The 22561-nt window shown below is 43.8% G+C and overlaps 1 protein-coding gene across 2 annotated transcripts in view; it reads right to left on the reverse strand.

Annotated features, from left to right (window-relative positions):
* NBN (nibrin) overlaps nt 1-22561 on the reverse strand; it is a 132246-nt gene that overhangs the window by 46362 nt on the left and 63323 nt on the right. For both annotated transcript variants that reach the window (XM_073631927.1, XM_073631926.1), the window contains exons 10-11: nt 22034-22306; nt 10081-10522 (exon numbers count right to left, since the gene is read on the reverse strand). In XM_073631927.1, the coding sequence (XP_073488028.1) occupies nt 10081-10522; nt 22034-22306 (715 nt within the window). The remainder of the gene's footprint in view (nt 1-10080; nt 10523-22033; nt 22307-22561) is intronic.

Raw genomic sequence — 22561 nt, forward strand, 5'->3', positions numbered from 1 at the left:
CCTAGTTGCCCGTAAGGCCAGACGCTGGTACAAGAAAGTGTCTGTTTATTTCAATTGGCTGTGCTGAACGCTCATGTGCTATACAGAGCTTCAGGACGGACTGGATCCTTCCTTAAATTCCAGGAAGAGATCGCCAGAGCCCTTCTGTATCCAGACGGTGCTCCACCTCACCTTCCCCAACCAAATGCAATAAGCCGGCTGCACGAGGGGCATTTTCCATATGTCCTCCCGAGTACCCCTACCCAACGAGCCCCCCAAAAAAGATGTTGTGTCTGCAGCAAGCGCGGATATAGGCGTGACACCCGCTATTATTGTTCCTCCTGTCCTGACAATCCTGGTCTTTGCATTGGTGAATGTTTTGAACGCTACCATACACTAGTTGAGTATTAGCATAGGGTACAGCATTGCACAGACTAGGCACACTTTCACAGGGTCTCCCAAGATGCCATCGCATTTTGAGAGACCCGAACCTGGAAAGGGGTTACAAAAAAAATAATAAAATAAATAAAAAACACAAAAAAATATATAAAATAAAAAAAACAAAAATAGTTGTCGTTTTATTGTTCTCGCTCTCTCTATTGTTCTGCTATTTTTTACTGTATTCTATTCTGCAATGTTTTATTGTTATTATGTTTTATAATGTTTGCTTTTCAGGTATGCAATTTTTTTATACTTTACTGTTTACTGTGTTTTATTGTTAACCATTTTTTTTGTTTTCAGGTAAGCCATTCAGCTGCAGCGCGAATATATTTACCTTGACAGCAACAGAGTTTGCTCCCGCGATACATAAAGCCGTGACTACAACGCTGTAGGGGGTGATTTTACCACCACAGTTAAAAAAAAAGAGCATATATGCCGAAGCATGGGGGCAGCAGGGGCGGAGGAGCGATTTGCTCCTAACTTTTGGGGCAGATGCCCCCATGCTTCGGCATGTATAAATGGTGCATGTATGCCCATCATTAGAAGTGGGTGGATGAAGGGAGGTATTCTAATGGTGCGCATACCCACCGATCAATCTCTTTTTTTCGTTCAGCCCACGGGCTGCATGAAAAAAAAAAAAAAAAAAAAAAAAGATTACAATATATGCCCAACAAGGACCAGCAACGTACTGGTATGTTGCTGAACTTTGAGTGGTTATACCAGAATGATGCCTGCAGGCTTAGGTATCATCTTGGTATCATTCTTTTCAGCCAGCGGTCAGCTTTCATGTAAAAGCAATCCTAGCGGCTAATTAGCCTCTAGACTAATTAGACCCCCCCCCCCACCGTCTTCCATGTTTTTCTCTGGCTCTCCTGTCCTAACAGGGAACCTGAGAATGCAGCCAGTGATTCGGCCAGCTGTCCATAGAGCTGATCAGAGACCAGAATGGCTCCAATCATCTCTATGGCCTAAGAAACCGGAAGCTACGAGCATTTCATGACTTAGATTTCGCCGGATGTAAACAGCGCAATTGGGAAAGCATTTTATCACACCGATCTTGGTGTGGTCACATGCCTTGAGGGTAAAGTAGAGATCTAGGGTCTAATAGACCCCAATTTTTTCAAAAAAAGAGTACCTGTCACTACCCTATCATAGGGGATATTTACATTCCCTGACATAACAATAAAAAAAAAAAAAAATGAAAGGAACAGTTTAAAAATAAGATAAAAAAGCAAAAAAAAATAAAGAAAAAAAAAAAAAAAAAAAAAAAAAAGCACCCCTGTCCCCCCCTGCTCTCACACAAAGGCGAACGCAAGCATCGGTTTGGCGTCAAATGTAAACAGCAATTGCACCATGCATGTGAGGTATCACCGCAAAGGTCAGACCGAGGGCAGTAATTTTAGCAGTAGACCTCCTCTGTAAATCTAAAGTGGTAACCTGTAAAGGCTTTTAAAAATGTATGTAGTTTGTCGCCACTGCACGTTTGTGCACAATTCTAAAGCATGTCGTATTTGGTATCCATGTACTCGGCCTAAGATCATTTGGGCGATATAGTGTGTTTTAGTGCATTCAAAATGTAAAAAGTGTGTTTTTTCCCCCAAAAATGCGTTTGAAAAGTCGCTGCACAAATACTGTGTGAAAAAAAAAATGAAACACCCACCATTTTAATCTGTAGGGCCTTTGCTTTAAAGAAATATATAATGTTTGGGGGTTCAAAGTAATTTTCTTGCAAAAAAAATATTTTTTCATGTAAACAAAAAGTGGCAGAAAGGGCTTTGTCTTCAAGTGGTTAGAAGAGTGGGTGATGTGTGACATAAGCTTCTAAATGTTGTGCATAAAATGCCAGGACAGTTCAAATCCCCCCATTTTGGAAAGTAGACACCCAAAGCTATTTGCTGAGAGGCATGTCGAGTCCATGGAATATTTTATATTGTGACACAAGTTGCAGGAAAAAGACAATTTTTTTTTTTGCACAAAGTTGTCACTAAATGATATATTGCTCAAACATGCCATAGGAATATGTGAAATTACACCCCAAAATACATTTTGTGCAAAAAAAAAAAAAGAAAAAAGTTTTTTTTCCCGCAAATTGTGGCAAAATATAGAATATTCCATGGACTCGACATGCCTCTCAGCAAATAGCTTGGTGTGTCTACTTTCCAAAATGGGGTCATGGGGGGGGGGGGGGGGGGGGTTGTGCTATCTGGGCATTTTATGGCCTTCAAAACTGTGATAGGTGGTGAGGAGTGAAATCAAATATTTACGCCCTTAGAAATCCTGAAGGCGGTGCTTGGTTTTCGGGGCCCCGTACGTGGCTAGGCTCCCAAAAAGTCCCACACATGTGGTATCCCCGTACTCAGGAGAAGCAACAGAATGTATTTTGGGGTGCAATTCCACATATAACCATGTCATGTGAGAGCAATATATCATTTAGTGACAACTTTTTGTAAATTTTTTTTAGTGTGTGTCATTATTCAATTACTTAGGACAAAAAAAATAAATATTCAATGGGCTCAACATGCCTCTCAGCAATTTCCTTGGGGGTGTCTACTTTCCAAAATGAGGTCATTGGGGGGAGGGGTGGGGTTGTACTGCCCTGCCATTTTAGCACCTCAAGAAATGAGATAGGCAGTCATAAACTAAAAGCTGTGTAAATTCCAGAAAATGTACCCTAGTTTGTAGACGCTATAACTTTTGTGCAAACCAATAAATATACACTTATTGACATTTTTTTTACCAAAGACATGTGGCCGAATACATTTTGGCCTAAATGTATGACTAAAATTTAGTTTATTGGATTTTTTTTTAAAACAAAAAGTAGAAAATATTTTTTTCAAAATTTTCGGTCTTTTTCCATTTATAGCGCAAAAAATAAAAACCACAAAGGTGATCAAATACCATCAAAAGAAAGGTCTATTTATGGGAAAGCGACGCAGTGCCAAACTGTAAAAAGTGCTCTGGTCAGGAAGGGGGTAAATCCTTCCGGGGCTGAAGTGGTTAAGCATGTTGTGATAAAGAGATTGTAAATAGAGGTGTATACTGTATATTAATTGTTAAAGCGGGGGTCCACCTATCTATCGTTTTTTTTTTTGGAGTTCATTCACAAACTTTTCTTCTCATGATTATCTACTCACATGTTCTGTGTAATAAGTCCGCCTGTGTCTGATTTTGTTGTAAAGAATAACTTATAAAATTCACTGAAGGCGGTTTCCATCTTCATTGTGGGCATTTGAAGCCCACAAGCATGTATTTCCTGGATGCTGTGAATGCTGTGCTCCCAGCATTCACCGAGATATTGTGATGACGCTGTTGAACAATGCATGCTGGGAAGCCTGAGACTAGCTCCCAGGGGACTGTGGGAGGTCTGGGAGAGGCTAGAAACACGCCTACTCCCATGGGAGGAAAACCAGGAAGTGCTAAGTAGATTAGAAAAAAAAGGTAATTACGGCGATTTAAATTTTTTTACACAGCATGTCAGCATCTAGGCAAGGAAGAGAATGCATAGAGATAATGTTCAAAATTTGGGTGGAACCCCGCTTTAAGGTTTTATCTCAGTCCAATCTGCTGATGTGAGAACAGTCACTCAACTCATAAGTTGCTCTTACAGGTCACTGCTTTGCAGCATACATACTTTTAGAAACCAATGCTTTCATTAGGGAACACATTTAATCATTTTATTCCTGTGCAGATGTGTGTGAATGATAGATGGTGACAAGCATACAAAGGCTCACCACGGACTCAGCAAACACAAGTATAAAACATTTTGGCAGAGTGCTATCTGATGTTGGTGAGATTAACTATATTACAAAAATAGTTTTTTTTCTTCTTTACTATTATAAAACAAATAAAACTTATAAGTAATATAAAATGGACATGATCTTCACAAAATCAATTACTCGATAAACCTATTAAAACTTGCATACCCAAACTTATCCAAACTTATTTTTCTAGATTTAAATAGAGCAGAGAAGGGTAGAGCCTGGATTTTATTACTGTCTATGGCGAAGTTTAGACTTATATCTACACTGCTGTGCCTCTGCTTTGCCTTTTAGGTGTGTCTGACGCCTCCTCATTGCTTGTTTTAACCTTGTAATTGCGGCACCAATGTGGAGTTTCCCACTTTGCTTGAATGGGCTTGCTGCCTGCCCAACACGTCAAAAGAGAATTTTTGGCCTGGGCTCAAGTAAAGCATTGCTTCCTTGGCATGTGAACACTCTTATCTGCTGCCTTTGCAACTTCATGGGTGGCGAGGCATTGGGGAGGCACTAAAAACACGGAGGCACAGGTCTAAATGAGCCCTTAGTCTACACTGGGTAGATTCATCCTCACCCTATTTGTTCTTGTGACCATTGTCACGGAGACAGAATTAACTGTACAAATTTTGCAGATGTCACCAGAACAGGACCTGTTTTTGTGACAAATGTCAAAGAAGGGATTTACATCACTTTGAAGAACTTTCCTCCCACATCCTGTTATGTCTCCAGGATAGGAAGTGAAGGGAAATCTCTCCAATTAGACAGACACAGGAAAAACTGAACAAGGGTTTAACCTCTACCCAAATGTATAGACTATACAGGATAAAAAAATAAATACAATCCATAAGTCAACTGAATTGAACAACATCAAAGCCTCCAAATGTCAACTGATTTAATGGAATGGCATCAAAATGTGGGCTGAAGGTCACCTAAAGGCCTTGGTAGTGTAATAAATCCAGCTGCAATGAACTGTGTATAATTCAGATAACAGAAAGCCAGAAGACATTCTGGCTTTTTGCTCTCTAGAACTGCTTCCTAAGTTATGTTGCAAACAACTCAGTACATATCAACGAAAAACATTTATCTGCTGAATTATACCTACAGCCCCCATGAAGTAGTTTCTGCCAGCATCAGATCTCTCAGTGAAGTAAAACATAGGCATTTACATACATGCTCCTCCTATACACCAAAATGGATGAACTATGATATTGGGTATTGGCAACACAGGCCTGGAAGAGGAAATGGACATACCAGGGGAGATTTACTAAAATGGGTGCACACAGAATCTGGTGCAGCTGTGCATAGTAACCAATCAGCGTCTAGGTTGTATTATCAAAGCCTAATTGAACAAGCTAAAGTTAGATGCCAATTGGTTGCGATGCACAGCTGCACCAAATTTCTGTGTACCAGTTTTAGTAAATCCCCCCCCCCACTGGGTTCCACTGGAAAGTGGGTGCTCAAGGTGGAGACAGTACCAGCTGGTGTTTACAATTTGCAGATTAACATTCTATTGCCCCGTACACACGGTCAGATTTTCCGAGGGAAAATGTGTGATAGGACCTTGTTGTCGGAAATTCCAACTGTGTGTAGGCTCCATCACACATTTTCCATCGGATTTTCCGACACACAAAGTTTGAGAGCAGGATATAAAATTTTCCGACAACAAAATCCGTTGTCGGAAATTCCGATCGTGTGTACACAAATCCGGCGGACAAAGTGCCACGCATGCTCAGAATAAATAAAGAGATGAAAGCTATTGGCCACTGCCCCGTTTATAGTCCCGACGTACGTGTTTTACGTCACCGCGTTCAGAACGATCGGATTTTCCGACAACTTTGTGTGACCGTGTGTATGCAAGACAAGTTTGAGCCAACATCCGTCGGAAAAAATCCTAGGATTTTGTGTTCGGAATGTCCGAACAAAGTCCGACCGTGTGTACAGGGCATAAGGCTGGCCATAGATCAGGGGTAGGCAACCTTTTGAGCACAGTGTGCCAAAAAATGTTTTCAAAGAAATTGAGCATGTCGATTTTATAACAAAAAAACGTCAACTTCACACTCTCAATCACAAAAAGGATTTTTTTATAAAGTAAATGCTGTAAACTACTTTAGCAGTGAGAAATTAACATCCTGCACTCTCACACCTCAGATCATCAGCCCCCCTGCTCATCTGCCCCACCACTGTAAATCCCTGCACATCTGCTCCACCACTGTAACCCCATGCTCATCTGCCCCACCACCGCAACCCCATTCTCTGCTCATCTGCCCCACCAATGTACCCCCCTTTTCTCATCTGCCCCACCACTGTAACCCCCTGCACATCTGCCCCACCACTGTAACTCCCTGCACATCTGCCCCACCACTGTAACTCCCTGCACATCTGCCCCACCTCTGTACCACCCTGCTCTTCTGTCCCACCACAGTAACCCCCTGCTCATCTGCCCCACCACTGTAACCCCCTGCTCATCTGCCCCACCAATGTTCCCCCTTTCTCATCTGCCCCACCGCTGTACCTCCCTGCACATCTGCTCCACCGCCATACCCCCATGCTCTTCTGTCTCACCACTGAACCATCTTTTCATTTAACATTGAACTTATCTGCCCCACCACTGTAAACCCCTTTCTCATCTGCCCCACCAGTGTACCTCCTGCACATCTGTCCCACCACTGTCCCCCCTGCTCTTTTGCCCCACCACTGCAACCCCCCTCTCATGTGTTCCACCGATTTACCTCCTTTCTCCTCGGCACATCTGCCCCACCTCTGTACCCCCCTGCTCCTCTGCCCCACCGCTGTAACCCAATGCTCATCTGTCCCACCAATGTACCTCCTTACTCCTCTGCCCCAACACTAAACCCCCTTGCTCTTCTGTCCCACCACTGTAACCTCCCCTGCTCATCTGCCCCATCAATGTACCCCCTTTTCTTATATGCCCCACCTCTGTACCTCCCTGCACATCGGCTTCACCGCCGTATCCCCATGCTCTTCTGTCTCACTACTGAATCACCTTCTCATCTGCCCCACCACTGTAACCCGCTTTCTCATCTGCCCCACTAATGTACCTCCTGCACATCTGTCTCAGCTCTGTACCCCCCCGTTTTTCTGCCCCACCTCTGTTCCCCCTGCTCTCTTGCCCCAGCACTGTAACCCCCCCGCCCCACCAATACACCTCCTTTCACATCTGCCCCCTGCTCTACCCCCTGCTTTTTTGTCCTACCACTGAACCCCCTTCTCATCTGCCCCGACACTAAACCCCCCCTGCTCATCTGCCCCAACACTGAACTCCCCTGCTCATCTGCCCCAACACTGAACTCCCCTGCTCTTCTATCCCACTGTTGAACCCCCTTCTCCTCTCTTCCACCACTGTACCTCCCTGGACATCTGCCCCACCGCTGTACCCTCTTCTCATCTATGATATGCAGAGTGGTGAAAGGAAGCAGAGATGAGACACATCTACCTGTCCTGGCACACTCATCCTGCTGATTCAATTCTAACATCCAGCTCACATGCTTGCATGTGATTTATGTGATGTATGTGATGTCACACACAAGCATCTCGAATGGATGCGCAATGATGAGCTCAAGTCAGGGGTGTTTTCTGAAAGCAGTGGGCCTGTGTGCAGGATCATAAATTGGGCTCTCGCAGCTGAGAAAAAGTGCGGCGCTCGGTGCAACAGGAAAAGTTGAATGCGATTTTCATTGTGCTGAATACTGACTGTGGCTTAAAGGGACACAGAGTGCCGGGTTCAGTAGTAAGTGACGCAAAGGTTCAGGAATAATTTCAACAAAGTTCCCAGAAGCTCAACAGTAATTCCACAAACTGTCACCTGATTGTGGTTTTCTCAATCACAGTGAAATCCCTTCTTTCTGAGATTGGTAGTGGCAACCAAGTGAGGCATCTTTCTCCAGATGGTGGACGGGGCTAGCAGGACTGTAATTGACTTTAGCAGTTGCCAATGACAGTTGTCCTCCTCCTGGAAACGGGAACCCCCCCCCCCCCAGCAGAACTGCACCCAATCTTTTCTCCACCACAAAAGCTGACGATCGCAGCTACAGCAAAGTTAGAGAATCAAACAATGTTTCCCATCTTTTACAATGTGTGGGGGCGCAGTGCCTCCCCCTCAGTGCAGGTGCTGCGTGGGGAATTTGAATGCATTAGTGTCTCACTGACACTTTCCTGCCCTTGTGATGGGGAGGGAGTCGAGTGCCGGTGTTCTGTCAAGAAGTGCCCCCTATGTACTGTTCATGTGCCGTACGGAACAGCACAACAGCTGATTTGCTGATCAGCTGGGCTGACGTAACCACGGCGCAGGCGCACATCGTAGGAGGTATCGCTTGATGGGAGATACCATTTCACAGGCACAATTTAAACCTATACAAACAGCAGGGGAGACCGTAGTTCTCAGATTGTGCATCACTGCTGCTGGAGGGTGGCTAGTGGCTGTGTTGAAGAGCTGGTTTTGTCTGTGTTGCAACCCACTCTTTCACACAGGCAAAACTGGTCGTTCAACACAGCAAACTCGCTCTGCAACACAGACAAAACCGGACCATCAGCACACTGTAAAGCCGCCCCGCAATAGCGAGGCACAATGTGAGAACTATGGTCTCCCCCCGCTGTTTGTATAGGTTTAAATTGTGGCCGTGAAATGGTATCTCCCATCGAGAGATGCCTCCTATGATGTGCGCTTGCGCCCTGGTCACGTCACTCCAGCTGATTGGTAAACCAGCTGAAGTGAGGCTCGGTCCTGCGCATGCACGGGCACTATTCAATGGGGAGCACTTCTGGACAGAACACCGGCAAAAGAGGCTTCATGTGCCTACCCCTGCCCATAGATGGATCTTTTTTTTTTTTTTTGTTTAGCCAGCAGGCTGAATGAAAAAAACAAAATAAATAAATAAAAATCATCAGATGCCGCCATACACACAATCAAGGTAGACAGAGAAATCCTCCCTACTGAGACATATTCTGACAGCGGGGACTCCCCACATTCAGAACACACTGATCAGCAGCTGTAACCACTCAAGAAAAATTTTCCAATAAGCCCATTCAACGGACGTTGATCGTTAGATCTGCTGAACCGGCCAAATTTCGATCCATCTATGGCCAGCTTAAAACTGTATTAGACCCAAATGCAAACATTTATCATATTGCAGCTTACCAAGTTATGTGATGGCTGCATTTCTTTTCTTTTTTTTTAGGCTTCTTTCTTCTACTTTCATCTTGTGATCCAGCTAGCAAGTCTGTGGTTTTTCAGAGCACAAACTCTCCAGCAGAATGTATCAGTTTACATTGGATGGGATGGACCATTTAACAATGGCAAGGGTGATTAAACTGATAAACAAACTTTTATTTAATCATGCAAAACCTTTATCCCAAAAGGAAAGAGAATGCTTTCTGTAGTTGATTAGAACGTGTTAGCTGGAGTTTGGCTTCAATTTGTTAGTGGTTCTACATCTGCTAATACATTAAATATTACCACCTCCCCCCCGACTGACAATGCTGCTATCTGCTGTGGCCTCCTGCACTCGTTCCTCTAAAATTGTGTGTGTCTATAAAACAGAAGGTGTGTTTCTGGCCAGATCACCAGGTGCAAAGATGGGAAAAAAGCCAAAAAAGAGAAAACGAATGCAGCCACCACATCTTATGACTGGTAAGCTGCAATATAATAGTTTTGCTTTAATACCGCTTTAAGACCCAGCATCATGTGACAAAGGAACATTAGGGCCCATTACACCAGTTAGGTGTGTTGCAGTGCGGTTTATGCACACAGGTTGAAGCTGAAGCTGAACTCGAAGCTGGAACATTATCTAAAACTAAAAGAAATTTGTGGTGTCCATGTGAATTCTTGGCAGGATTTATTGTAGATCTGATACCCTTACGCCGATACCCTTCGTTCTGATACACTTACCATAGTTCTGATACTGTTTGCAGACAACCCTGCTTTGAGGTCTTCTCCAGAATCTCCGGAATCCAAGCGTTGCCTTTTGACCATGACTGGATCTGTTTTTGGGATTTTCTCTTCAACTTGATCACTAATTTCATCATTTTCTATATCGGATTCTTCCACCACATCATCATCAGGTTGCTTCCTCTTCATTGATGCGTCTTTCACTGTACCAGACATGGAGGCATCATTATTACCTTTAGGCCACCGATCTGAAAAGTCTGTTTTCTCTTTAGATACGACATTGGGCTCTGTATCTAAATCCATATCATTAGAAGATAGAATATCCAAGTCTTTCTGTTTTACTGAAGAGACGTTTTTACCAGGATTTGAACCCCGGGAAATGCTGTTTTCCACTCTAGCTATCTTGGCAGTAGACAGTTCTCCTTCATCCACACCTCTATCCCTGTAAATAAAGAAAAGGTTTATTCCATCCTTGGTCCATGTTAAATATCAGAATCTCCATTTAAAGAGAGCTAATATTAAGAAACAATTGGAATTCTAAAAACTTTGTGGAGTGAATACACACAATGATGGTACTTAGTATATTATATATACACATTATTTTTTTTCCCCCTTGCATACATTTTTGTATGTTTTCCCACATTTACATGCAGACAAGCTGTCTAATATGGGAGTGACAAAAATGTGGGCAAGAATATTTTTAAAAAGATTAAAGCAGTACTTTAGCCTCATAATTTGTAACCAAACCTATTGCTATACATTATTGTATCGCAGAGCAAAAAACAATGTCTTCCTAAAAAGTGCAGAAAAACTCAGATGTCAGTGTCAGCCGCTTCCTGCTGCAGTTTACATGTTCTAGATGGACAGCCCAATCTCTAATTGTAACTGCAAGTCACATAATTACACACCTGTGAACTACATGTCCCATCATTCATTGCACCCCTTCATTGATGTCATATGGCCAATGTAAGAATGCTGTTGTGGAAGTTACAGGGCTAACTTGGGAGCCACTGTCAATCACCCCCCCCCCCCCCCAGAAGAGGAGCTGAAGGGGCGTGTCTTACTTGTTTTCATACTGGGATGCTTGGGCATGTTGGTGCAGGCAGTGTCCACACATTGGCATGTAATTCTATTCCTAGGAGCATGCATGATAGGGTGGCTCCATAGGACCCTTCAAAGGAAAGCAGCCACCTTAAAGCCGGAAACTGGGAACAGCTAACAGGAGGCAGGATAAAACTGGAGGAAAGGCAAGGTTTAATACAGGAAAAAATGGCAGTTGAAATGGCTTAAAGAAAGTGAGGGTTTAATTTAACTTTAAATGCTTATGCACACAGGCAGTTTTGCCTACAGTGTTAAAACACGGCAGACTCTGGTGGCCAGGTGGCACAGGAGCAGCTGTTCTCTGTGGCACTCGCATTCACGGCTGTTTGTGTTCAGGGAGCTAAGCCCAGACACAGTATTTCTGCATTCAAGGCTTACATCCATTAATGCATATGGCCCTGTATATGAGAACCACTCAGAACAATGTACAGCTGCCGTATATTTCAGCCTGTCAGCCTGGTATAAAATCTAAAAAGAAAAGAAAAACGTACGTTCAGCTGAAACTATTAACCCCAGCAGCGCCAGATGTTCAGAGCTGTGAAGAGGACCGGGAATCACTGGGGAGAAGATTTCTACAGGAATCATCAGTCTTGCAAGACGGACACTCTTCATTACAGGTAAGTTATATCACTGAAGCTGTAGATGAAGAACTTAAAGTGGAACTTCCCTTGAAAAGGGAAGTTTTGCTCTCCCCTTCTTCTCTAATTATGAAGTTTTTATTTTTTATTTTTCAGGGAGTGGGTACCTATTTTTGCCAGGTACCAACTCCCACTTTTGCTCTTCTCGTCTTGGCGTGCATAACAGAAATTTCCCCCCTACAACCTTATGGGACAAGTCCATGTCCCAGGAAACTGTGAAACCACTGTAAAAACACAGCCCATCTCCCACATACGCAGTGAGAAGCTGGTTGTGAAACACTAGGGAGTCACAGCTGGCTTCCCACAAGCAAGATGGCAGCCCAGGGATCCGAAAACTGGTAAAGAACTGGCCCGGGTGATGACAGCGCAGGATTCATTTAGCTGTAGGCTGAGTGAAACCATTTGCCAGGAGAATTAATCTGAATGCAAGCGACAGATAAAAGGCTTTAAAATCACATATGTTCTATTGATACAATACTGAATCTGAGAATCTTTTTAAATAAATATAAGTTACATATTATTTGCACTCCTGATTACCAGAAAGGCATAAATATTTAGGGGAAAATAATACTGTTATTACAAACAAAACATCATGGACTTCCAACTCTTGCGCCATTTGATTTCAGTGTGATTATTAAACATTTATTCCATTTGTTTGTTTTGACTACACTATTAGGAAGTAGGTTTCATCACTGGAGACCGCACACAAAATAGTAACGTCCTCCTCTATATTTGACTAACAAATGTGCAGAGCGTTTGATCAACCCACCTTCACAATGGGTATATTATAACACAAGTTCTCAGGAAGTGGTATATATAACCTGGGCCTACTTCCAACAGGGTATATATATCCATCAGGAAGGCTGTACAGGGCCCCATGATTCCTAACAGCAGCCCTGTCTCCATATAAAACATTTTTCTAAGTTTTGAATAGAGTGGGGAAGGGTACGTCTGTTATTAGGTTTACCATACATTATACAATTTTCCTTTAGATTTACCAAAACCATATATTATGAGGTCAAATCTAAACACTTACAATTTGTATGCAATCAGGCAGGCCCTTGCACTACATAGTTAAAAGTAAATCTAAAGGAAATGAAAATTGTATAATGTATGGCCTGACTTAGGCTTTTTCTGCTATCCGGGGGCTCCATCAGAGTCCTTGAACAAGGGTGGCTGAAAAGTCAATTTTTTTGCATAAACTCATATGCTAAACTTGTGTTTAGGACAGCACAAACATTTACTCACGTACAGCAGCACACAGCAAGTCGGGTCTATGGGAGGCTATACGCTGCACCAGGGCTTACCTGGCAGGGGAATGACGCAGGCAATTGCACTGAATGGATTTCAGCCATCCATGTACAATAACCATGGAGAGATTTACCCTCACTTGCTGTCCTGCTGGCAAACTTTTATCAGACAGGAATTGTGGAAAACTCTACCAAAAAAAAAAAAAAGTGCTTCTTATTAGTATAGTAGGGGAAGGTTATAACCATTATCAGATTTGTATTTCTGTCTGTGTCCCTGTCAGGAAATAAGAATAAATCTCATTAAAAGAGCCCCCGGTTAGAAGAAAAAACCTGACAGGAGGTTCTATTTCTTCCCCACTCAATCCAAAACCAGAAAATATGTTTTTGGCTTGACATATATTTTAAACCACAAAAGACCGCATAGATTAATGTTTCTATAAAATTACAGAAGTCTGGTATTAAACGTATGCAGCTCAAGGGTTATTAGATATAGGAACATAAGGGGTACACAGTAAACACAGCCTTTTGTAAAAGAGTACATACCGTAATACAGAAACACTATTCTAGAAAAGTGGGAGGAAAAGCGAAGATATTATCCACACCAATCAACCAGATTTTACATTTAAAAGAGAAACACAGCTAATTACAGTTGAAAAATACATGCATGTTTTACCAGACATAAAACCTTTAAAATACACCTGTTATGACAGAATTAAGCAAGCAGCTATTGCTGATCTACTTCAGAAAATGTTCAGAGCCTCTACTGATGTGCTCCGACTTCAACTGGCTCTGAGTCACTGACACGAGGATTAAGGATTTGTGGCACTTACTTACAGCATACTTGTTTCAGGTCAGTGAGTCAGAAAATACTGCGATATGAAAAAAAGACAGCCAGGCAATTAGTATTTAAAGGAGGCCAGCAAGGGCAGCACCCGCACTCCCCATTGGGTACATTTTAGGCCACAAACAGCTGGCAGCAAGATCCCACGTAAAAACTTGTCCAATGTATGCACGTAATATTTGTGCTAATATTTCATGCACATAGTGTAAATGTACGTTACTGGTCTCCAGTGCTGACATGTAAATATCAACAATGCGTAATAAGAGGCAGCTACACTATAAAATTACATACTACTGATGTTATGTCAACTCTGAATGAGTCATACATGTTCCGGCAGAGCATGTGCAGAATGACCTCGACCAGTGAGTGACTGTAGATTGTCATTTGGCAGCAGTGCATGTACAGAATGACAAGACTTGTTCAGGGTTGACATCTGCACATCTACAGTGGGGACAGAAAGTATTCAGACCCCCTTAAATTTTTCACTCTGTTATATTGCAGCCATTTGCTAAAATCATTTACGTTCATTTTTTTTCCTCATTAATGTACACACAGCACCCCATATTGACAGAAAAACACAGAATTGTTGACATTTTTGCAGATTTATTAACCACTTCCCGCCCGCCCTATAGCGGATTGACGTCCGGGAAGTGGTTCTGTTATCCTGACTGGACGTCATATGACGTCCAGCAGGATAACATGCCGCAGCGCGCCCCCGGGGGCGCGCATCGCGGCGATCGGTAGAGCGGTGTGTTAGTCTGACACACCGCTACACTGATCTTGGTAAAAAGCCTCCGGCGGAGGCTCTTTACCACGTGATCAGCCGTGTCCAATCACGGCTGATCACGCTGTCAATAGGAAGAGCCGTTGATCGGCTCTTCCTCACTCACGTCTGACAGACGCAAGTAGAGGAGAGCCGATCGGCGGCTCTCCTGGCAGGGGGGGTCTGCGCTGATTGTTTATCAGCGCAGCCCCCCCCGCAGATCATCACACTGGACCACCAGGGATCGCCACTAGGACCACCAGGGAAGGGGCAACATGTGGATGGCCAGGTATGTACCCCATGGTCATCCACATGTGCCCAGTGTGCCAAATCTGTGCCAATCAGTGCCCACAAATGGGCACTGATTGGCACAATTATATTGCAGTGATGCCCAGCAATGCCACCCTTAGGGTCATCACTGCAAACAAGTAATGCCATCAGTGCCACCCATCAGTGTCCATTCATGCCACCTGTCAGTGCCCATCTATCAGTGCCAACCGTGCCAACTATCAGTGCCACCCATAAGTAACCATCAATGCCACCTACGAGTGCCCATCAATGCCACCTATGAGTGTCCATCAGTGCCGCCTATAAGTGCCCATCCGTGCCACCTATGAGTGCCCATCCATGCCACCTATGAGTGCCCATCCGTGCCGCATACCAGTGCCACCTATCAGTGCCCATCAGTGCCACCTATCAGTGCCCATCAGTGCCCCCTATCAGTGCCCATCATCAGTGCCCATCATCAGTGCCACCTCATCGGTGCCCATCAGTGCTGCCGTATCAGTGCCCGTCAGTGCAGCCATATCAGTGCCCGTCATTGAAGAAGAAAACGTACTTATTTACAAAAAGTTTTAACAGAAACAAAGAAAAACTTGTTTTTTTTCAAAATTTTTGGTCTTTTTTTATTTGTTGCGCAAAAAATAAAAACCGCAAAGGTGATCAAATACCGCCAAAAGAAAGCTCTATTTGTGGGAACAAAATGATAAAAAATTTGTTTGGGTACAGTGTAGCATGACCGCGCAATTGTCATTCAAATTGCGACAGCGCTGAAAGCTGAAAATTGGGCTGGGCGGGAAGGTGTCTAAGTGCCTGGTATTGAAGTGGTTAAAAAAGAAAAACTGAAATATCACATGGTCCTAAGTATTCAGACCCTTTGCTGTGACACTCATATATTTAAGTCAGGTGCTGTCCATTTCATCTGATCATCCTTGAGATGGTTCTACACCTTCATTTGAGTCCAGCTGTGTTTGATTATACTGATTGGACTTGATTAGGAAAACCACACATCTGTCTATATAAGACCTTACAGCTCACAGTGCATGTCAGAGCAAATGAGAATCATGAGGTCAAAGAAACTGCTTGAAGAGCTCAGAGACAGAATTATGGCAAGGCACAGATCTGGCCAAGGTTACAAAAAAAATTCTGCTGCACTTACGGTTCCTAAGAGCACAGTGGCCTCCATAATCCTTAAATGGAAGACATTTGGGACAACCAGAACCCTTGCTAGAGCTGGCCGTCTGGCCAAACTGAGCTATTGGCGGAGAAGAGGTAAAGAAGAACCCAAAGATCACTGTGGCTGAGCTCCAGAGATGCAGTCGGGAGATGGGAGAAAGTTGTAGAAAGTCAACCATCACTGCAGCCCTCCACCAGTCGGGGCTTTATGGCAGAGTGGCCCGACGGAAGCCTCTCCTTAGTGCAAGACACATGTAAGCCCGCTTGGAGTTTGCTAAAAAAAACACCTGAAGGACTCCAAGATGGTGAGAAATAAGATTCTCTGGTCTGATGAGAAAAATAACTTTTTGGCCTTAATTCTAAGTGGTATGTGTGGAGAAAACCAGGCACTGCTCATCACCTGTCCAATACAGTCCCAACAGTGAAGCATGGTGGTGGCAGCATCATGCTGTGGGGGGTGTTTTTCAGCTGCAGGGACAGGACGACTGGTTGCAATCGAGGGAAAGATGAATGCAGCCAAGTACAGGGATATCCTGGACGAAAACCTTATCCAGAGTGCTCAGGACCTCAGACTGGGCTGAAGGTTTACCTTCCAACAAGACAATAACCCTAAGCACACAGCTAAAATAACGAAGGAGTGGCTTCACAACAACTCCATATCTGTTCATGAATGGCCCAGCCAGAGCCGACTTAAACCCAATTGAGCATCTCTAGAGAGACCTAAAAATGGCTGTCCACCAACGTTTACCATCCAACCTGACAGAACTGGAGAGGATCTGCAAGGAGGAATGACAGAGGATCCCCAAATCCAGGTGTGAAAAACTTGTTGCATCCTTCCCTAAAAGACTCATGGCTGCATTAGATCAAAAGGGTGCTTCTACTAAATAATGAGCAAAGGGTCTGAATACTTAGGACCATGTGATATTTCAGTTTTTCTTTTTTAATAAATCTGCAAAAATGTCAACAATTCTGTGTTTTTCTGTCATTATGGGGTGCTGTGTGTCCATTAATGAGGAAAAAAATGAACTTAAATGATTTTAGCAAATGAATGAAATATAACAGAGTGAAAAATTTAAGGGGGTCTCAATACTTTCCGTCCCACTGTATGGTGTATAAACAGAGGCACGGACACATTGACTATACATGGTTAGTAGTTACATGTTAGCCATGGATAGTGGTGGTAGCTAACAGGGTCAGGTTGCCCTTAGTTTAAAGCCCAACTCCAGGATATGTTTTATATATGAGTGCAACCTTTGGATTTTAACAATAAAAATATGTTTTTTACACACTTCCCTATGGATGTGTATTCTTCCCGGTGATTGTGATATCCAGAGGCAAAGGTGCATTTACATGGCTTGTACCAAGAGGCCATTGAAGGATCATTCAGCTTAAACGCGTTTGACCATTAATAATCTAATGGTCCATATTGTCTGGTAAGAGGCTTCTTTCAATGGTGACATATGATGGAAGTTCCTCGGTAACATGAGCTTGAATACACACAGACTCAACAGATGAACTGTTGCTGTTTATATGCACAGTGAGGGAAAAAGTATTTGATCCCCTGCTGATTTTGTACGTTTGCTCACTGACAAAGAAATGATCAGTCTATAATTTTAATGGTACAGCTTATCAGTTGTAGCACAGTACCTCCAGCACAAGCTGGAACACATAATCAGAACATGGTTTGTCACAGCAAATATATAAACAAGAAAAAGGGCGGGTCGTTGCTGTCCTGAAAGACTCCTGGAAAACAAGTTACCGGTAAGTGCATTTTCCCTAAACGTCTTTAAGGACAGCACCTGAGAGGATAATCAAGACTTGCCAACTAGGGAGGGACAACAGCCTGCAGGACCTTTCTGCCAAATGCCTGATTACCGGCTGACAGAAGAACCAGTCTGTAATGACAGGGCAGCCACTTGCACTTTAAGAGTGCGAATCGCAAGACCTTTGTCCACGCCATTTTGTAGAAATCCCAAAAACGACACAATGTCTTCTAAGGTTTGGTTTGACGAACGACAGTAAAAGTTGTAGACTCTCCAAACTTTAGCGTAAATATCTCTAGTTACTTTCTTTCTACTGGCGAGTAAAGTGGATACTAGAGGCTCTGATAATCCTTTGTTCCTTAACAACTGTTCCTCAGATACCAGGCGGTGATACTTAATTTGGTTATATCCGGGTGGTATACTGGGCCTTGAAGCAGTAAGTCCTGTCTGAGAGGAAGCTGCCAGAATGGTTTGACTGTTATTTGTAGAATAGAGGAAAATCTGGCTCTTTTCGGACAGAACGGAGTGATCAGAATTATTGACACTTTTTCCTTTTGTATTTTCCTCAATACCAGTGGAAATAGCTGAAAGGGGAGGGCATAGCCCATCTGAAAGTTCCAGAGATGTGCTAAGGCATCTATCCCTAGTGAGCCGCTGTCTTGGTGCAGAGAAAAGAACTGAGGGAGCTGAGTGTTTTCTTTTGACGCAAACAAGTCCACTTGTGGACGCCCCCACATCCTGGTGATCAATGAAAATATTTCCGGATTCAAGCTCCATTCTGCTTCCTGAATTTTTCGTCTGCTACTTCATTTAGTGTGCCTTTGAGATGCACTGCTGACAGGGAGAGTAAATGCTTCTCTGCCCACTCCAGGATTTCTGATGACAGCAATAGAAGAGCCTTGCTCCTTGTGCCCCCCTGTTTGTTCAGGTATGCCACGGTAGTGGCATTGTCTGATAGAATCTGCACATGGGACCCCTGGAGGTTTGGAGAGAAGGCAGCCAATGCTAGGACGACTGCTTTTAACTCCCTCCAGTTTAAGGACCTTCCTGCTTCAGATCGGGACCAAATTCCCTGTGCTATATTTTGATCCCAGCGGGCCCCCCATCCCCAACTGCTAGCGTCTGTCGTGACTCGGAAAACAGCATAGTAAGCCCTTTGACAAAACTGACTGACTTCTCCACCACCAAAAATTCCTCTTGACCCTGGTGGGGAGTTTTACTTTTGTATCTAAGGTTTCTGGGCTGTGATCCCAAACCTTTAAGAGAAAACTCTGGAGGGGCCTGAAATGAAGCCTCGCCCATTGAATGGCCGGCATTGTCGAAGTTAAGGTTCCCAGGGCTGACAATCTTTTACCAGGGCTGATTGATATCTCCTGGTTCGTTTTGTAGCCTGGCTACTACACTCATGATTGTTTTTCTTTTCTTCTGGAAGAAAAAAACCTTTGTTCTACAGAATCTATTTGATAACCTAGAAATGGAACTTTCTGAGCTGGATTAAAATTTGATTTCTGAAGGTTCACAATCCAGCCCAAGGCTCCCAAATGATTGCGGGCTTGGCCAGGTCTACCTGCAATTTTTCTCTGGAAGGGGCAAAGGAAGTCGTCCAGATAAGGGATTACCACAATTCCTTGCAGACGGAGAGGAGCAAGAGCTTCCGCCATTATTTTTGTAAATATTCGTGGGGCGGATGAAAGACCAAAAGGGAGGGCCTTGATTGGAAAAGGACATTCCCTCTGCTTTTGCCCCTTTGTGCCGACCAATTCCTTCTCTTCTTTTGGGGCCTATTGCCCTGTTCCTGAGTTTTTTGAGGTCGAAAAATCAACTTAACTGGCTGTTTTTTCTTTTTAACAGGAAAAGATTTCTTTTCATCAGCTGTCCTATCTAAAACTGAATCTAGATCAGGACCGAATAAAAGATCTCCCATAAATGGGATTCCACACAATTTACTTTTAGACGCTGCTTCTCCTGGCCAGGTCTTCAGCCACAGAACTCTCCTGGCTGAATTAGTTAAAGGTCGCAGATCTAGCTGACATCCTTATTGATTTTGCAGGTGCATCAGAAATGTAAGCCACAGCTGCGGCTAGGGTTGAAAAAGAATCCAGAATCTCCTGCTTGGGTGAATCTGCTATAATGTGGGCTTTTAGCTGATTTCGCCAGAACTCCATGTTTCTAGAAACGCAGGTAGTAGCCATAGCCGGTTTGAGGTTGCTCATGATGGATTGCCAAGCCTTTTTAAGCTGTTGATCCATCCTTTTGTCCATGGGATCTTTTAATATTCCCATGTCTTCGAATGCTAAGTGGGTCGATCTGGAAACTTGGGAAAATTCCACGTCCAATTTAGGAACTTTGTTCCAAAGCGCCTTTGAGTCTTAATTGAACGGGAAGCGTCTTTTAATGCTCTCCTGGGAAAAAAGTTTATTTCTCTAGATCCACCCATTCCTTTTTGATGGCTTCGGAGATTACTGAATGCACGGGGAAAGTGCGACTTTTTGTTTTACTAAGCCCTGTGTATATTCGGTCAGGCAGCGAGAATTCTCTTTTCTTCACCTAAACCCATGTTGAATAGAGTGCTTTCAACAGACTGCCTACTTGTTCTAAGGACAGTTTGTATCTTGAAGGTGCATCTTCTGGCCCTTCCTCCTCCTCTTCCCTGGAGTGAGAGGGGGAATGCTCCCTTTGGGTAGGAGGACCAGCTTCAGCCTCCACCGCTGGGATTAATTGTGAGCCCTGAGAGGATCCTGAGGTAGTTGGCTGACTCAGGGATGGTGTTGTAAGAAAAGAGCGAAAAGATTGGATAGTAGCATCTAACTCTTAACTGATGCGATTAAATCGCTGCATGCAGAAGCTTCTTCCTTAACTAAGGAGCCAATGCAAATTTGACACAAAGGGGGTTATTTAGGAAACGCAAATCCACTTTCCACTACAAGTACTACTTGGAAGTGCAGTTGTTTTAAATCTGAGGGGTAGATCTGAAATGAGGGGAAGCTTTGATGATTTTATCATCCAATCGTGTGCAAGCTAAAATGCTGTTTTTTATTTTCCTTGCATGTCCCCCTCGGATCTACAATGACTGCACTTCCAAGTGCACTTGTAGTGCAAAGTGGATTTGCCTTTAGTAAAAAAACCCCAGTCTTCTTCCAACCCTCTGGTAACTTCGTTTTACATAAGGGACGTCTCTTTTTGATCGTTGGATCAGAGCTCTTAGCCTGCCAAACAACGACAAAAAAAGAACACCTGAGCATCCCAGTGAGTCAAAACCTGCCTCCTAACTGGCTAACCACAGGTGCACAGGTAGTGCAACAGCCAACTCCCTGTGTCCAGACAGGCCCCAGCCACCAGGGGGAAAAAATGGAAAGAGAGAGGCACCACAATATACAGGGTAGACCCCCCATACCCCCTTACCTGGGCCTTGCTGGTGCTTGTCCCACTTGCTGCTGCCACAGCAGTTGGTGGCTTAAAACGCCGGTTCCAGGGTCCATCAGCGCCGCTGCACCAGACCGGAACCGGAACATAGGCACCAGGACCGCTCCTCCTCCCTCTGCACAATTCCTGGTGAAAATGACACTGCACCTGTTCCCCGGTGCCGTCCCTTGACGGATACCTAATTTCCGGCCGGCCGAGTCTCTACTCTGCCACCAAAAAGCTGGTGGCGGCCTGTAACGCCGACATGCTGGGGAACCCCACGAACGGCTGTCGCCTCCTAGGAACGGCCCCAGAAACAGTCAAGCTCTCTCTGAGCTGAAGAGAGCTACCAGCTACCCTCCCTTGGTGCGGCATGGGAGGGACGGACTCCCAAGGTATGGTGGGGTAGGCAGTCTGGCCTCTCAGGACAGCACCTAAGAGACCCTAACTCCCATTAGGTGTTCCCTTGCCGGAAAAGACACAAAAACCGACAAGCTGTGTGGAAAAGCCTCCTTTTTAAAATTTGGTGGATTTGGTGTTTCCTGTTTCCTAGTGGGTGGAGCCACTCTCTCAAGTGCTGTCCTGAAAGATGTTTAGGGAAATACTGATTTTAACTTGTAAACAACAAATCTCAGAGATAGGCCTGGTCTTGAAGTGGTTAAATTACTGTCATGACTACTGTATTCTACATCATGCAAAGCATGGCAATCTATGTGAAACCTTTTTTGCACGGCACATACCTTTTCTTGGCAGTAGGCTGAAAATAATCCAGCATCTTGGATGACACCATTTTCTGCGAGGTTTTCGCCTTTTGTGAAGCGGGTTTTTCAGATATAATTGGCTGGCTCTTTTTCTCTGTTGGTTTTAATTGCTCCTGAAACAGTGCAGATCTGCTGTCCCCACTAGAACTTGATTCCAGATCATGGTCCACACTCATATCAGATTTAGTGCTGTTGTGTCGATGACTGCTCTTGGGTGTCTCTTTAACTGCTCGAGCTCCGCTTATATCCACCCTAAATTAATTACAAGTAATATTAAATGAAAAAAAAATGGCCTTACATATTAAATTTCACAGGTCACACTTTGCTTAGCTACATTTCTCTTCCGTACAAAAATGTTTTTTTTTTGTTTTGTTTTTTAGGATAGTGCAGGGAAAAGTTAGAAATACAGTTGGTTTTTACTACTGTCTGAGTCTCTAATGTAGACAGAGACAGACAAGTGATCATGTTGCTGGTGACATCTCACCAGCGACATGTTTGTTAAGAGAC

This window comes from Aquarana catesbeiana, linkage group LG05, assembly GCF_042186555.1.
Source record: "Aquarana catesbeiana isolate 2022-GZ linkage group LG05, ASM4218655v1, whole genome shotgun sequence".
Classification (NCBI taxonomy): domain Eukaryota; kingdom Metazoa; phylum Chordata; class Amphibia; order Anura; family Ranidae; genus Aquarana; species Aquarana catesbeiana.